Source organism: Sander vitreus, chromosome 17 (genome assembly GCF_031162955.1).
Source record: "Sander vitreus isolate 19-12246 chromosome 17, sanVit1, whole genome shotgun sequence".
NCBI classification, from domain to species: Eukaryota; Metazoa; Chordata; class Actinopteri; order Perciformes; family Percidae; genus Sander; species Sander vitreus.
This window is the reverse complement of record NC_135871.1, coordinates 25,513,886-25,532,370: the sequence shown is the minus strand read 5'-3', so window position 1 is coordinate 25,532,370 and position 18,485 is coordinate 25,513,886. Positions and strand designations below refer to the sequence as shown.

Genomic DNA, 18,485 nt, shown 5'->3' with positions numbered 1-18,485 from the left:
GCCAGTAAAGTGATCCCGACTGGTCCTGGCTAACGCCGCCATGCTAACCCTGCTAACCCTGCTAACTGCTAGCTAACGTTACCGGAGGACCAGGCAAGTGGGCCACGGCTGTTTACAACGTGTAGCCTGTTAAGCAGCCGTAGCCGACAACAGTGAGTTATTTTAAGCCAAGAGAGGGGGGATGTAAATCGGGAAGAGAGGGCCGAGGGTTTGCAGTGTGTTTAGCAATTGTCATTGCCATAATTCTAAATCAATCAAGTGTGTTCAGTCGGGTGGAGAGGACGGCAAGGTATTGTTATTTTTAGCGGTTCTCACCGTAATTCTAAGCCGAAAAAGTGTGCCTGTCAGTTGGGTACAGAGTTGGGTACAGAGCTCCGCGTGAGCACGGGCTTTTATGACTGTCAATATAGCCAGCATCTAACGTTAGCTACTCCGCTGTGCTGTGAAGTAACATCTGGCTATGTGAGACAAGTGTCTAGTAACATTGTTGGATGTTGCGGTATCAGCCTGGCAACACTCCGTGAAGAGTCTGGGGAGGAGGGGACGAGGGAGAGGACTTTCTGCAGTATTTTGAGTTTGTACTGTAGTAACTATTTTAAACACTAGCTGGCAGTATTACATATTGCACATAAATAAAATAAACAGCACAGAGAACATCCTGAAAGTGTGCCTCAAATACTGTAACAGATGCAGCTCCTGTTCCACAATAAGCAAAGTCAATAAGGAACACCAAAGAGAAGCAAAGGCTATATTGATTTCGGTACATGAACAAGGCCTGTAATGTTGATGAATTACTTCCTGCAGTGAACCCCTTAATGACTTCATCCAGCCACCCTGCTGCTAATTAACAAGCTATTTAAAAAAGCAGACAGGAGTGTTTAATCTAGGCTGGTGGTGGTGGAGCTCACAAGAAAGTGATTCTGCACTCAACCCTGCCTGACTGGGTTCCCAAAAATCCCTAAGACAGCTATCCAGGGACTCATTTAGCCTTTGTTCAGGTTGTGTGAATGGAAGTGGAGAGCTCTCTCTTGGGGAGAGAAACTGGAGAGTGACTTGTCTGCTGGACTGTCACTGTTCATTCAGTGAGCTGATACTGGCTGACGCTTGTTAGCTAATGATCTTGCAGCAGTGTGCTGATCTAGTGACATCTCTCTTGGTTGTTCCCTTTCTGTCGGGGAGGTTAACAGGGCATGCATGTTATATTTTCCACCATCATACTGCATGCTGCACGCTCACATATTTACATTTATATTTTAAGAATTTCTCTGACCCTTCTTCTTCACTTTCATAAATCCCAGAGGAAAGCGTTGAAACATCTCTTGCTGGTCTGAAATTTCAGAATAACTTTATTTTCAACCCAAATGATTTCAATATACCTCTTAAATCTATATCTTCAAGCTAGATGAAGCGTGTTTGCCCTGTTTGAGCCTACAAGTTCATCCATCTTGCTTTCTGCTTTAATTTCTAATATTGCTGATTCATTTAAATAAAAAACAAATGTGACTTTCATATGTTTTAAACTTATTTTTTTGAAGACTCAAGACACAAATTGGGTTGACCCTTAATAGATTTTTTTTTTGCCAGTTCTAGTTTTAAAGAAAAATAAGCACCTTGAACTCCTCACTGCAGGTCATTCAAATAATTCAGATACACTGCACTCAGCAGATGATGGGATTTCAAACCATGACAGCTTGAGTAAACATTTATTTTGTAATCATTGTGAAGCAATACTGGCCACTACATATCTGTACCGCTCTCACAGTCAGCATAAAATGAGAATGTGATGTATTGGCATTCACTATCAGCAGCCAGCAGGAAAAGTGATTCTTCAAACTAGGGATCATTGCGCAGTTTGTGCACAGTCCAGGCTCTCCTGAATATGGGTTTAATTTCACACAGACATGGATCTGATAACCGCTCAGATGAGTGTAAATGGGCAATTTGCTTTTCCTGAAAAACCATGCCTCTGCAGAACAGGCAAAACAGCTTAATTTCACTCTAAATTCAGAGTGATGTAGCAGATCGAGGTGCTCTGACCACAGTGGTGTCACACTGACACAAAGACTTAAGTATAATGTGTCCATAAATGTAAACAAAAAATAAAAGTCACCCTTTGATCCACTTTTACACTGTTAAATATCCATTTGAGATGTTCTATTCATTACAGGAGTTACTTAGTGATGAAGTGGTTTGTAATCATTTACATTTCGTTGTACTCTATTGCCCTCCACCTGTCTTGTCTCATTCTACTTCAGTTGAGAAATTACCTTTGGTTCCCAGAATGCATTTTGGCAGCCCTTAGAGAGCAGGTGTGAGCTTGTTACTTTCAGTAAGCGATGAGCGTATTGGCATATTCATATGATTGCACCTGTATCCCTTACTTAAATGTAACTTGTGGCTGCATTGCATTCTGGGCTGTTGTTGATGGAGCTCTGTCTGTCTTGTCTTTGATGGATTTCTGCATTTATGAATGCTTTTTGTGTGAACAAGCTCCTCTGGAAAGAACCCCTTGCGCTTTGGTCCTGAGAGACTAATACCACAAAGTTTTGATGATTATACCTAGGTGATGTTCAGAGCACAATTTCTCTTCATCAGACTAACGTTAAACTGGAATTAAAGTTGCAACTAATGGTTCTTTTCTTCATCGATTAACCTTAATATTTTCTCAATATTAATCAATTAATAGTTTGGTCTACAGTGAAAGATGTCCAGAACAATATCCTAAAGCCCATACAGTACATTTCCAAATGTCTTGTTTTGTCCAACAAACAGTCCAAAACGACAAAAATATTAAACCAACCAAGAAAAGCAGCCGAGAAAAGGTTAACGTGAGCAGGGTACCGATCACCGTGACATGAGGTGCCGGTCATTTCAAAGGCAGTTGCAGTTTTGTTTAGCTGACAAAAGGTGACTGTGGTTGGACTGTGTGCCGGGTACAGGGCTCTGCGCAAGGTGACAGTCCTTTGCATAGTGAAATATGAAACCAAATCACACATTAATCAAATCCATATTAAACCAAGTTGTGGCTTTGATGGCAGCGTTCCAAGAGGAAATGGCCACGCCCTTCATCCATCTGTAAATCCACCGGGAAACAGAGAGGCTTCCTGTAACCGCAGCGAGGCGCAGATACCACCAGACACTCTGCCATGAGTCAAGATGGTGCAGATCAAAAAGGAAGATGCTTATCTGGCACTGCGAGCATTGCAATTTTAACAGGGACACAAGCACAAATAGGAATCTGTGGAAGGAGGAAAATATGACATGGTGACCCAAGCTGCCTCATGAAAATACAATCAGTTATATTCATGTTTGTTATAGCTTTCTGGAGTATCCCCTACTCATCATAATTCCAAATAGCAGACCCTTTTCTATGTGTTAAAGGATAAAGCTGGAGTTATTCTAATTGTTATTGCCAGCAATTCCCCAAAAATAGATAATTAGTTAACCTGTCTCTCAATACTTTCTGATTTCCAAATTGTATCCCAACTTTAAAAAGAAAAAAAAAGCTGAATCATTTCTGAAAACAGCTGCATGGGCACTGTAGTTTTTAGCAAACCAAACTTGAACAGGATTTAAAAGTGGATGTGTTGGGAACTATTTTCAGCTGTGGATGAATACACATTTGGTGCTCTAATTGCAGTGCTCATGTTAATCCTATAGAAGGAGCATGTCACCCAGTGCAAGAGGAATAAGATATATCATGCTTTGGATACACAGAAAACACAACAGGATCAATTCTTTAAACTGCCTATCCCGGCTTTAAAGAGTGTGTTGATCCCAACTGAAAGTGGTAAAGTTAAAAGGCCTCATGTCTTGTTTTTCTGTTCGTCTCACAATTCTGTCAGTGATACTTTTGACTATCTGTGCTCCACTGAAGTGGTTCAGACTCACTTGGCTTATATCTAAAGGACTCTGCTTTGTTAACAGGTCTTTCAAGTGGTCTAACACCAAACGCCTGCGCCTGAAGAGCTGGCTTAGATCCTGGAGGACGTGTTTTTGTTGGCTCTTAACAATGAGAAGTTAGGTGTGAAGCTTTAACTCTCCCTGCGCAGTCAGGTAGAGACAATATCACTGTTAGCACAATAATATAAAGCCCACATTAAGTACCACTCTGCTACTACTGATAAATTCCATCAGTGCAAAAGAAAAGCTGCAATGTGCTTCATAATAATTGGGGTAGTAAAAAGCATTTTGTGTTGAGATAGCAGGGGCAGTGGTTCTCATGAAATCATTCGTGGAATTAGACAAAACAAACACACACATCAAGAGTCAAAATGTTACCCAACGACTGCATGAGCAGCAGGGACGACCTGCTTTTAACTCCAATAAATCAGGTAATCATTAATCATGTTTGGCATTCTCTGGACAGAGTGTTCACTCACTGCTGACTGTATGTCAGTCTGTACGTTTGGATTCATCATTTTCCCTGGCTGGAGAAGTGACAGTATCTGGAAACAGAATGTATTGAGGCCAAATAGGGCAAATCTCAGTTGGGGGGGGGGTGGTGGTGACGTTTTTCTCTCCATTGCAGCCCCACTTTGTGTTTCAGCCTGAGAGGAATCTATTTGCATATGAAACGATTCCCTGGTGTCACATTAAAGTTGTTATAGTGATTAAGGGATGACATTGCTTTTGCTGTGAGATAATGAATATTATCCTCTGTTGTCCCCCAAAATAATTAGGCCATTGAAGCAGCATAAAAATGGAAAATAAAAAATTATCATTTGGTAACAGGGGTTGCAAATGATCATTTATTTGATTTCAGAAAACAAAAAAGGAGGTGTCTGGAGTTGGCTTACAGGACTCCACTTGACCTTTGCCACTCTTCTCTCACTGTCCTTCCATATTATAGTCTTTCTTTCACACAGACACACATCAGCAGGCCCGTACTCCTCCTGTGTCATGTATAAAATTAAGCCTCTGCTGACGTGTGGGCAGGCAGACACACAAAGCGTCATTTAGCACCGGGTTATTTGTCACATCAAAGCATTCCTTGATACATGGAGGGAGGCTCCCTGTCTTCTGTCAGAGTAAAATGTAAACAGGCGACACAGAGCAGCAGGATCAGCAGGCACCCTGCTGTCAAATTGGCTATGACCCTAAACCCCAAATTGTTCTCAGTTTACAAAAACATAACTGAATGAAAGCTGATCTGAAATACTGCTTTGTGTTTTGATGGTAAGAGATCCCAAAACACCCAATATACTATTTATGTATAATACATTTTGGCATGATACTTTTCTGAAACCTGATTTAGAAGTGCATATATTTCCAATGTTGTGAAATTGCAGATGTTATAATCAGAAATATTAGTGTTTTATAAGCAAATGTCTGAAGGTGACCAGTCACTTCTGTGAAAATCCTTATAGTGTTTCATTAACATTAAATTAACATTAAAAGTAGATGTTATTTGACATTAGAGTAAACAAAGCAGATTTTTGATTATTCAGTGTTCCAGTAAAGGGGAAATATGGCTCCTGGGTGCATGTTTGTAACTATCAAAAGTGAAACACTGGCACTTTGTTATTTTATATTCTGCTGGATCTCTCTCCATCCAGCCCCTTCCAACAAAAAGGAAAAAAAAAGCAGCTTATATCCCTGAGCACCATATAAAAGGATACAATATCAATTTCCTGTTATTACAGCCATATCTTTTTTTGAGATTAAATTAATCTTTCCCTGAGCAGTGCTGCTTCCCTGATGCAGTATGCATTTACAAGCCTGTGGTTGCAACCAGGGAGTGTGAAGGATGTGTGGAGATGTGGTGTGTGTGTGTGTGTGTGTGTGTGTGTGTGTGTGTGTGTGTGTGTGTGTGTGTGTGTGTGTGTGTGTGTGTGTGTGTGTAGAGGAGGGGGTATTGATTTCTGATGGATGGTAGGTGTTTTATTTCCTCTTAACATGTGAAAAGACCTCCCCCGGCATGCAGGAGTACAAGGTTAACACTCACTTATTAATGTGACAGGACCAGGAAGTGGAAGTCTCATCCTCATTAGCACTAACCTGAGGGGAGGAGCTTTGATACTATAGTGTCCCGGCCCTGGTATGTATTGTCTTCATTCCAAAGCTTTGAAATGATTTTGCCAGTTAGGCTTTTAAGTAAGAATATATATGTCAGTTATTTTTGTATAGGCTAATTGGCTATTTAGCTTTAACATTTTTGCTTTGGGGACTTCATACACAACCAATAGATATTTTTAATCCATCTCTGAATGAGTCTTTTGGACAGCAACAATCATTCCAAGGAAAGGCCAGAGCCAGAAACATTGTTATCTCTACACTCACACACAGTCAAGGATTAAATGTTAGGGTGAAGGATGTTGAATTTGACCAGTGTGATATCAACAACCTAGAAATGCCTCATGAATCAGTAAACAATCTGTAAATGGCACAAAAAAAATTCCACCAATGGTTTATGCCCGGGGGCGTCTTTCCCAGCCTTCAGTCATCCAGGCTCCAGGCGAAATGATGGAGATGCGAAGCAGGGTCAAGCTGGTCAGATATACATACAACAGGAACGGAAGTATGGAGATTAGCCTTCAAAATAAAATACATGTATTACTGTTAGACAAAAAGGACATTATGTTTCGAGTCAATATTGTTAAAATAGGAAACAAATGAATGTAATTTGGTTTACTATACATTCGTTATAAAATAACACATACTCAAATTTAGCTCCGCTCTTTAGTAGCGATTTAAGTTGAAATGCCCCGAACGGAAATCTTTTAAAAATATTGTCTAACTTTACGCACTCTAGAGGAACAGAGCGGTCAAACTATCAGTAACAGTTGAATTAGTTTGCTGTGGGAAGTCCTGCCTGGGGTCGGAATACTTTTGTTTAATTTTGTTTTTGGGGACAAGCTCAAATAAATGTCGGCTCTGACTCAAGTCCTGAGTCCTGGAGCTTGCGCTTACCTGTGGAGCAAATGTGTCAACTGGCAAGCAACGGTTTCCGCTAGTGCCGTGTTGTGATGGCTAGCCCTAGTCGCTAGCAGCAGGCTGGCTAGCAGTATGTATGGCTGGTCTCGGTACTGCTGCAAAGAAGGCGATCATTAGCTCACAAGCGGGCTACACTCACTCGGTTGTTAGTTTGTTGTAGACAGTTTGCCATCTCTTAACACTGCTGATAAGGCCACATAACGGACAATGCGTTGGATATCACAGTGAGGTGAGTGTCATTCAGGCACAGTTAACCTAGTTTCACACGTTAACTCGTTAGCATAGCAGCTGAATCCTTCTGGTTAGGCTCAGACTATTCCCTGGATTCAGAGCCATTCCTCAAAATATTCCATGTTTATAAAATGTTTATTTGAATCTCAGTTTTGGGTGGCGTGTCTCGGAGCAGTTTTTTTCAGACTGGATGGTTAACACGACTTATTTTAATGTAATGTCATTGCTTCTCGGTTAATATTTCAATACACAATCCATATTTTGTATTATCAACCATCCCAAGTTAGCTTGCCACACCAGTAAATAGCCCCCGGCGCGCTGTGCTGGCAGCAGAAGTGGTGGTGCTGGAGTCCTAAACACATTCTTACACATGAACAAAGTGTTATGTTAGCGATGCAGATAAACCGGGTTGTTTTAACATCTATGGTGCTACAACCGACGGTAACAAAGCTGTTACACGGACAAAGCATCCCTGTATCGGGGACGGTAGTGGAGCGTTTAACGTTAGAAATCAGCGAGAATACTCCGGAATGCCGGGGCTTTACAGTCCTGCTGTTGCTCTACTGACTGTGCCTTTTTTCTTTCTTTTGCAGAAGGATCACCAGATGGAAATATTATATTAATACCAAGTGGATTACTTATCATGCCTTTCAAAATTATGGAGTACATTTCTTCACAACAACATGCGCGCCGTTAAATCAAATCTCGACCACTGCTGCAGAGATTCCGTGTCATTGCGTTTGGATTTATCAGGCGGTTTTTAAAGACCAGCAGCCAAGACTAGATGTGCAGTGTTTTTTTAAATGTGCTTCCGGTAAAATATTTATTATGTGTCTACACTGGTTGGATGTGCTCAGATTCCTATAAACATTATCGTGACTTCGTGCGAAGGAAGCCCAAGAAAGGAAGTCCAGGACGGGATAGGTACACAGAAACTACCTGCTCCTAAAGAAACATGGCCTCGGTTTGGAAGAGACTGCAACGTGTGGGGAAGCATGCCTCCAAATTCCAGTTCGTGGCTTCCTATCAGGAACTGATGGTGGAATGCACTAAGAAATGGTGAGTTTTTTGGGAATAACAGTCGACCACAGTGCTGGAATGCTGAGCTCGTTCCTGGTGGCCATAATTCACACAGACACACACACATTCAGTCTCCTTGGTGTGCAGGCATGTCTGCATGCTGGGAGGGGCCCGGCTGCCTTGTAAAATTGCTATGTTTTTTTCCTTCTTGTGCACCAGCGTTGAATTTGTTTGGTTTGAGTCATGAAATGAGGGTGGCAGGCAAAAATATTTCCCTTCCTTCAACCTGAAGGGTTTGGTTCAAGCTGCCCCTGTGCTCCTAAAATACAAGCAAACCACTAAACACCTACCAGCTCTAGGGATGCTATAGGGAATCTGATTTTGACTTCTGACTTCACTGGAAGTAGGGAGACTGTGAGAGAATTTTGGAACTATTATTATATTGATGTGTAGATAGCTAGCTAGGGCTGGGCAATACTGTACATCGATATTACATCGACATGGATATATGAGGCTAGATATCGTCTTAAATTTTGGATATCGTAATATGGTGCTGTGATGCAAGTGTTGTCTTTTCCTGGTTGTAAAGGCTGCATAACAGTAAAGTGATGTCATTTTCTGAACTTACCAGACTTACTAGCTGTTTTATTGTTTGCCTTTACCCACTTAGTCACTGTATCCACATGATTGGTGATTATTTATCAAAACTCTCATTGTGTTAATAATTTGTAAAAGCACCAATAGTCAACCCTACAGTATCGCGGCAATATCGGCATTGATGTATTTGGTCAAAAATATTGTGATATTAGATTTTTTTTTTCATATCGCCCAGCTCTAAAGCTAGCTCAAACATCACAGGAGCTTAGTTGCATAGTCATTCATAGCATTCTGAAAACAACACATTTTTTGTCAATTGTATAAATTAAGAAGTAGAAGAAGGTTTACCGTTAGTACCAAGTAGATTTTCATATACAAGGAATTTGCCTTTGTTTTTTTGGTGCATAACGAAAAACAAATACTGCGAAAGTCAAGAATCATACAAATATAATATAATCACAATTTTATATATCCAGTACTAACTTTTTTTATTTACAGTAAGACAATAAAAGTACAACCCAAAGATATTTCTGTTGTAAAGAATGAATGAATGAATGATATACACTGCAAGGAGGTGTCGGAGCTCTCAGGTGTGTTTTCAGAGGTGTGGGGAGATGGGTGGATGTATGCTACACTTGAGCCTGCAGGTATGTGTCCTGTAATGAGTAAAAAGCAGGGACTTAAAAAGCAAAGATGTAGCCTGCAGACATGGATTCTCAAGCAGCTTTCTGTCTGCGTGACTAACTCAGCCCCACAGAGCTTAGACCTGGGACAGATGTTAACGTGTTGGAGAATGGAATGAGAAAAATGTACATCTCTTCCCAGAGCAAAGGTTGGATGGGCGTCGGTAATACGCTTTGTTTTGCAATCTAAGCAGAACTCTTAAGTTATTAATTGGAAGAAATATGTATATACAGCCATTTGTTGTTAGATAATTTAGTTCTTGTCGAGTTGTGATAACAGTAATGAAGACATAGTCTAAATTTAGCAACCCTTGGAAATAGATTAAGTGCTCAGTAAAAAGTAGCCAGTGTGTGATGCTACCACACATCTTGAATTTCAGCTGTACTGCATAAAATAGTATTTAAATAACTTCAGATGCAAGACATTTCTGCCTTTACATTCAGAGTGTGGCTGAGAGTGTTGCCTTCAGGGTCTTTGCTTGTCTTCGATTTTGTGTATGTGTGCATGCCTGGCTCAAAGTGTGCGAGAAAGCGTTGGCGTACACGTTCTGCCTTCCTTGGACTTCATCAGTACGGTATGTTATTGTTGCAGTGGAAACTTTCCATCTACGCAGAGGAAACAGTCCCCCAGAGCTCAAATGGATCTCAAATCCTGAAGCCTTCAGAAGTGATTTTTGAGAACCTACAGCCCTTTCATTTCTGGCATCAGTAACTGGAATAAAGATGTGGGTGCTTTGAATGCACGTTGTGTGAAATGTGAAAGCATTTTTCACACTTGGCTGACACTCAAAGGCTTAGTAGAATCATTTCTGAAGTCTTTCTGAAGAATTTAGGGCACTTCAAACAATCAGTAGGTAAAAAGTTCAAGGGTCTGTCCTGTTGTATGTGGTTCTTCATGTGTTTGGACGATGTGCTACGACTGTCCTACGACTGTCCTACCACGTCGCAAATCAAACATCCTCACTCGAAGGCGCAGTGAAAAATTTGCCATCAAAGAGAGAGGGGTGACGCAATATTGTTTAAATATTCAGTCTCTCCTGGAGGTTAGGTGTGATCAGTCCCTTGACTCCTCTTATCATGTGGGTGTGGGGTGGAGTGAGCTTCTATGAGCTGTTTCATCCGGCCAGAATAAATGTTTTGGTGCTTGAATTTTCCTTAATAGTCTCAGGGAATGTGTCCTCTCTGTCTTTCTCTGGATCTAACTTCATTCCAGAGTGGCCTTTTTTAAACATTTTTTACATCTTACAGTAGTGTAGATGAGTTTCCAATGGCAAACACCATTACAAAACAAAGCATTAATCTGCCAGGTTACATGATGCATAATAATGTATATGGTTCTTTGCGCAACACCTCAAAGCACCATATGATATACATGTGCCTTTCTAAGGTAGGAGCATCTGGGAATGTCACTTGCAGATAGGAGATGATGGAAATGCAAGGGTCCTGGTCCGTTAAGTGCCCATTGCTGATTGTTGCTCATAGTTTTGGCATACTACTGGTAGCATTTGTACTAGTCAGCCTTTATCAGTGGCTAAATGAGCTTGTTGAATTGGTGACAGAGGCAGTCTGTGAGAGAGAGTTTTTGTGATTTCACCACTTAAGACCACTACTTTGGTGCCAGCTTATTTCTCCCCTCTCCATTTTATTTTTGTAGAAGTTAAGATCTTGTTTATTTTCATCCCAGATGTAAGGAAAGTGGTGACAGACCAGGAGCCTACGATTGGGGGAGTTCCTATTTATCCTATATGTGTTTGTAACGTAATTTTCAGTCTTTAGCCGTCGCCCTAGTTGCTGTAGTCAACTCCTCTTTGGAGCAGAGGGAGTTAGCATTCCACTCACACACCCATTTCAGACTCCAGAATCAATTCGGACCAACTATTGAAACATTAATGAGTTCAGTGTTTGTGTTTGCCAGTGAAATGAAGCACCACTCACAGTGTTGCAGCATTGCCCCCTTTGAAACGTGATATATATCATCTTTGATGAATGAACAGTGTTTTATGTTGCCTTTCGTCTGTAGCAGGTAATTATGATCATTCAGGCCTCCTTGGCACATAAGTAGCAATATTTTAAATTGTAGTTTGACCTATAGATATGGTTAAACTGACTTTGAACTGAATTTGTAATGTTTATACTATTTATTTTCAGTTTGTGTCACACATTTCTGTGTACCATGGTGTTTTGCCTTGTTAAAGAGTTAGTTGTGGGTTATTAACTGTTAAAAGTGTTTAACTGTTAGTAAAAAGGATATGCAGTCAATAGGGGTCCCCTCTCAGTACACTCACAGCTTGCCTCGACCATAGTGCTCTTCCAGCGAATGCTTTATTATAAATTTTAATGCCTGTTGACGTGTTACAGCAGTTTCAGATATGCACCTGTACGGCGGTATATGAACAAATAATATCACACAGGAAATTAAAACTAGTATATCGCCCAGCACTAGGAGCTATCATTACCTAATCCAACATTTTTACATTTAACAATCAAGCAATGAGAGGATGATGATGAAGTTCAATTACAGACTACAATAATTGATTGAAACGACAAGTTGTTACAAAGTATAATGTCATAATATGGATGGTCAGTCACATATATCCAAGTTGTAAAATATAATATGTAGGTGCACTGCAGTTAAAGGCTTTGCTTTTAAAATCATAGGTATGAGATTGTGAGTGACCCCACCTCTTTGTTTATCCCAACTGATGCCACTGACCAAGGGTCATTGGCTACACAAAGCAAATATCATGCTTGTCATCATGTAGGCTACATTACAGTTTTTTTCCGATTGCTAAACAACAGTGGGCACAACTGGAGCCACATGTGGAAAACTCTAACTACAGTCTGCACAGCAGCAGTTCATGTGAACCAATCTCTAGTTAGTTTTTCATTGCTTGAACACAGTTTTCTAAACTCTACACACTTATCCCATTTAACCACAACCTGCACAACACTGTGGATTTACTGCACTTTGTTCAAATGCTAACACACGGCTGTCAAAACTGTTAAGCACACATTCAAAACAGACTGGATTTCAGTCTGGTGCATATCAAACACTGCTGATTGCAATTTCAACTCAAAGACTTGTTAGTGAACACATACAGTATATAGAGAAAGCTCAGAAAGATTTTTTTTGTAAATAAAGAAACACCAAATAAAAATGAAACAATTATACACTGTGTACAACGGGTAAAAGAGCAACGATACCAATATGTCCAGGTAAGATGTCTGAGGTTACATACACAGCTATAAAAAACATGAAAAACCCTTCCTTTACTATAGTAAAACTGTGGACTTTTTTCAGAAAGTAATAGAGGTGGAAGCAATGGAAACACCACATTCATTTGTATTTAGAGATGATGCAGGTGCATGCAAGCCAGGACATCCATTACTACAGGCAAAATAAAATGATATATCTATTGAAGCAAACTGCAGATTTTCATTCCTTTTTGTTTCCTACAAAACTGGTATGTTATAAAATAAAAATGTTCACATGAAAGAATTTCACTCTTTTCTTTAAATAAACTATTGATGTGTAGTGTGAAGTCACTTAAATTATTCAAACTGTAAAGAAAGAAGTTTGTAATTTGTCTATTGGTGTTTGATGCTAGACTGGGGAAACCCAGCCCGATCTGATGGAGATTTGATTTTGCCCTGCAGCTCAGGCTGGAAACCTGTACGTTTATCTATCCTGCTTCCGTTACAATTTTGCGGGGACCAATCACAAACTGGCCTATCCACCTGGCACGCTATTGGCGGGTTTAACACAATGGCGATGGAGTAGTGTTAATTTCGTCAGACGAGACTAAATATGTTCGTCAACGACCTTTTTTTCCGTGACTAAGACGAGACAATGACGAGACTGCACCAATGTCCAAAAACGCTGACTAAAACTAAATTAATTATGACATTTAACCAATATTTGAGTAGTGTGAAACACTATTTGACTGAAATGGTTATCAGAAATAATCTCAGAAATAATTTATTTAAAAAAAAAAAAGACTAAACTGTTTTGACTAAAACTTGACTAGGATACCTTGAGTTCTCTTTAGACTAAAACTAGACTAAAATGACGAGACTTTTAGTCGACTAAAACTTGACTAACAAAAAAAGATATGTGAATGACTAAATATGACTAAAACTAACAAGGACATTTGGTACAAGACAAGACTAAATTAAAAATAGGTGACAAAATAAACACTACGATAGAGAAGCGACCAAGCAGCTTCTTGTTTACATTCAACATAGCGGCCACCGAAGCGCAGCAACCCGTTGAAATCCAATCTGTTTTGAATGTGTGGTTAACAGTTTTGACAGCCGTGTGTTAGCATTTGAACAAAGTGCAGTAAATCCACAGTGTTGTGCAGGTTGTGGTTAAATGGGATAAGTGTGTAGAGTTTAGAAAACTGTGTTCAAGCAATGAAAAACTAACTAGAGATTGGTTCACATGAACTGCTGCTGTGCAGATTGTAGTTAGAGTTTTGCACATGCGGCTCCAGTTGTCCGTTTTATCATCAACATAGGTGAGTGGACAAAAAAAAAAAAAAGGATATCTGGTGAGCATTAATTTTAGAAATATAAGCTTGTTGTCTTCAGATACAAGCAATACTAAGTGCAGTAAGTGAGGCACACTTTTTCTGTCAAGAGGGGGCAACCCCAACAGCGAAAGGCAACTCATTGTGAACTTAAGCAAGAATGCTGTTAGTATTCCCCCTGAGGCCGGTGCTTTTAAACAAGAATGTGTTGCTAGTCAACCCGTCTGGTAAAATATAGTTTGAAAACATTGTCTGAAGCCAACAAGTGTCATTACTGCTGACAGACATGTTGACATGCGTGGCGAGGATATGAGAGTTGTAAACTAGAAACAACACAGAGATGCTATTGATTACATGGTAATTCTATCTGGCTACATGCAAGCAGAGCTAATCTAGACTGCTTCCCTCACTGCCACATGACAAGACAGGGAGGTTAGATGTCTTCATATCAATAAAGGTCTGTGCAAAGAAACCCTGAAGACAGAGACACACACACACACACACACACACCATCAGACATTTTCATAGGGATTTAGAAACTGAACGATCACTCTCACCATACTCAAGCGGATTTAACTTCTCCTTCGGTGTGTTTGGTGGTCCCACTGTGAATTCCTGCGGTGTACGAAGTGATTTATTTTAGCGTTTATCCTGAGGATTGTCATAGCATCACTGCAATGCTTGTCACACATTACCAGCCAATGTTGTTTATTCATTTTACACCCAAAGTAACCATGCTTTCATTCTTTCATTCACTTTGTGATTATAAATGGTTGGGAATGTCCCACTTGCACTGTAAAATAGCTTTGCTAGGCTCCAAATACAAATGTCTAATTACCGAAAAGGAGATGATTTACTAGCTGTATAATTATCCATTTAAAATGAATTATGTTTACATTAACCAGCGTGATCCCGTCAATGGGTCATTGAGCAAAACACTGAAACTCTCCTTACTCACTTATTGTCACTGAATAAAAGTGTTGCTGAATGACAAAAGTGCAGACGTGTGTAAATGAATGTCAATGAATGTCAATCCTGGACACCACCGTCCAAGCATCAGGCTGTCAGTTGAGTAATGGCTCACTATTTCATTGAAAGTGACCAGCGTGTGTCAGGCTGTGACATGTTGTCTTCTGTTGAACATGTGTGCATTATGGCAAGCGTCCATCATGTCTCTGCCAGAGAAACATCTTCCTGCCAACTTGGTCTGACGTAGCTCTCCATTCTATTCAAATTTGAAGGCCTTGACACATTCCTGAGTATATGTCTGGCACCAGGAGATGCTTTCAATGCCAGGTTATAGTACGGTGCAGTCGTTTCTGTTGTGCGGAAATTCTGGGTGAAACCACACAATTTGGGTTATCATTGGCTATGAGGTTTTGGATAAAATAATGTAATTGCGTATGTAAGCAATTACATTATTTACAAATTACAAACACATACTTTGGTTTCTCAAAGTGTTTCAGTGTTTAGTCTGATTTTAAGGTTTCAGTCACTGATGTGTCTTTATGTTTTGGTTGTTCCATAGTTGATACTTGAGTTGTTCTAATGTGTGTGCTTGCTTATCACTTCCTTAATTATAGCATTTGCTTCTGATTTAATTGCAGATTGTTTTGTCTTCCCAGTACAGCTTGCAGCTACTCATCTCCTCCTCCTGCGATCGTGTAATTGTTTTTGTGCACCAAGCCCACTGCTATCATCAGGGGCAGCTCTCACCCTATCATTAATACTCCTCTTTCCATTTTCTTCGGTGTCTTTCTCTGTACCACTCTTATCGCCTCTCCTCCCTCTCTTCCTTTGTTACTTGATCTCGCTGCCTCCCCTCACTTCTTTCTCTTTCTGATTGTGTCACGTAACTGCTTTGCAGTGGAATCCGCCCAAGTGTAGTTGTTCTGTACTGCAATTATGGACACAAACGGGCATTTACACACACCCTTTCACAAACACCAAGAGACGTGAAACATTGCAGGGTTGTGAAGCAGTCAGTTGGGTGTTAAATGTGATGAAAACTGCTGGTGTTTCTGCCTCTACTGCTGTTAGGCAGAGAAACACATGGCCCTGGAGACTGCTCAGAATTGATCAGCCCGGAGAGCGGTGCTGCCGCATCTGCAGGCTGATAAATGCGCACTGTATGTGTGTGTCACAAGCAAAACCACAATCCACAATGTACTGGTGTTACGTTCGGGAAACCTTTTTCTTAGAAAAATGAGCTGGTGCAGGTGGGATCTAGGAAAGCTCATCTTCTGTTATGAATATTTTTCATTTTTTTCCATTCAGTTTGTTTTCCAGGCAAAATAACTTTTATGAGTAATTAACTTCACTGCTGAAGCTTCAGTCGCCTGACTGCTCATGTATCATTGCCTTAAGAAATGGACATTGCTGTCCTCACCAGGACTCCTTGTTTCTCTGCTATTGGTGCTCTTAGGCACATGATGGCTGTGATTCCTACTGTGTCAGTCTCTCCCCAGGGCTGTTAGCAAGCTGGTATAGGGAGAGATTTTTATTATCTGATTTACCCTACTCAAAGGCAGCTTCCTATCATTCCCTTCTTTATTTCAGAGATGCTCCTCAACACATGATCTAAGGGATTCCTACTGTGCTTGATCTCTCCCTGAAGCTTTCATTGTGCTATCTTGTCGTGTGGAAGTAAGGTGTATGTTGACTACTGTTTGTGCTTATTTTGCTGTCCTGTATCAAATTGCTTTCTGAATGTCTCTCTTCCTTCAAATTTTTACATTAATTTAGTCAGGGACCGTTTTTCTTTTGCGCAAGCACATAGACTCCATCATTGTCTTGCTCTACACTTGACTTGATGTTGATGGATAACTATATAGAAGCCGACATTTGCATGAGTGTGATTATCTGTCTCGTTTCCTAGTCATGTGAGTTCAACAGTGAAAAGATAAAAATACATTGCTTTGAGTTTGCCCTCTCAGAGGCCTTTTTTCAGACATACAGTTAATGCGGACTCCCCCGCCACTGCAGAGATCTAGTGATAAGAGAGGAATGAAAGCGCAATGGAGATGAGCCAGGGAAGTAAAGCAACAAGACAAAAAGATGCATACCATTCCCAATGTGTACACCTGTCTTGGAGCATATAACACATGGACTTCAGGTGTCTTATCAGTTACCAGTTTTGCCTCACAGACAATGGCCATTGTTTTTACTGGAATGTCTTTCTAGAATTTAGTCAACTTCACAATCTCAGCACAGACAATTTTATTTTCTAGCAGCTCTTAAAATCGTCCTGTGGAGAGAGTTTTACCCTTAACCCATAGGCCAGTCATGTCAGCAAAGAAACATTTCATTTTCTTCTCCTGGCTGTCAGTCATCACCACGTAGAGTTGACAGTTTCCTCTTCTCTGCCCCCTATTTCTCAGGGAGTAAGATTTAAATAACTCCCTCAGGGCAGATGCAGCTTCTGATCTTCACTTTTATCTATTCAACCTACCTGCTTTATTGTTTGTAATCCTTCTTAGCCATGGCATCCATAATTGGCCACACTTTATCTCCAGTTAGTTTATCTCTATATAGTACATACACTATATAGTCTCGCTGCAGTTAAGCTCTCAGCTACATGCAGCTGACTTGAAACAAATCAGGTTGCTTACTGAATGTGAAGAGTCTTCACGCTTGATGTCTTCATGTCCTCACTGGGAAGTCTGGAGCAAATGTCTGGAAATGTTGTCTAGTCCCAATTCACACACTACTATTTAGCTTTTTTTTAGTTATAGATCATTTTTCACATCAGATACTTTATTGATGTTAACAGTAGTATTCATCAGAAGTAGTGATATGACACAGCTGAATCCAACTGGGGAATAGGATTGCTGAAATGTGTTAATCAGCAGTGACAATCTTCAAATCTGGCAATACATCATATGAAAGAAATGTAAAGGTCAAATTCGGAAAAAGGTTTTATGATAATGGTCAGTCTCTGATCTAATAAAGGGAATGCTTGGTGCCAGTCTTGCTGGCCTTTTGAAATCTTTGGATCCAGGAAAATGTAATGTAATTTACAGAAAATTAACATATTTAAAGCTCGGTAACGAGACAATTTACTGTCAGCATGACAATATAATAATATCATACACACACATGGTCACACACTTTATGAACAGTCTTAATTTTTGTGTGTAATGCAGTAATTTGAATTTGATTGAACAACATGTTATAGTTACAGAGAGTAGCCCTGCCACACATCTGGCTGTAGTTACAAACATACAGTACCCACACATGCAAACAGGCGGTGCATGCAAGCAGAAGGTGCGGGAGCTTTCATTCCACTGGCGTTAGTGCTTTCAATGCTAACTCTGTGTCATTGACCCAGCTCATGTTTGCAACATACACACTGACTGACTTTTCTATAACTGAAGGTCAAGGAACTGTCAGTGTAGACCAGAAGAACACTTCTAATTTTGGTGTCACTTTTAAAATGTCCCCAATACACACAGATCCTGGTGTCTTAAAGTCAGATTGACAGGTT

General features: G+C 40.2%; 1 protein-coding gene across 8 annotated transcripts in view; it reads left to right on the top strand.

The window, feature by feature from the left end:
• Positions 1–6,743: 6,743 nt before the first annotated feature.
• The window catches only part of ehbp1 (EH domain binding protein 1), a 152,868-nt gene continuing 141,126 nt past the window's right edge, over positions 6,744–18,485 (top strand). For all 8 annotated transcript variants that reach the window (XM_078272660.1, XM_078272656.1, XM_078272653.1 and 5 more), the window contains exons 1-2: positions 6,744–7,165; positions 7,761–8,226. In XM_078272660.1, coding sequence (XP_078128786.1) covers positions 8,123–8,226 — 104 coding nt within the window. In that variant the 5' untranslated portion in view covers positions 6,744–7,165; positions 7,761–8,122. The remainder of the gene's footprint in view (positions 7,166–7,760; positions 8,227–18,485) is intronic.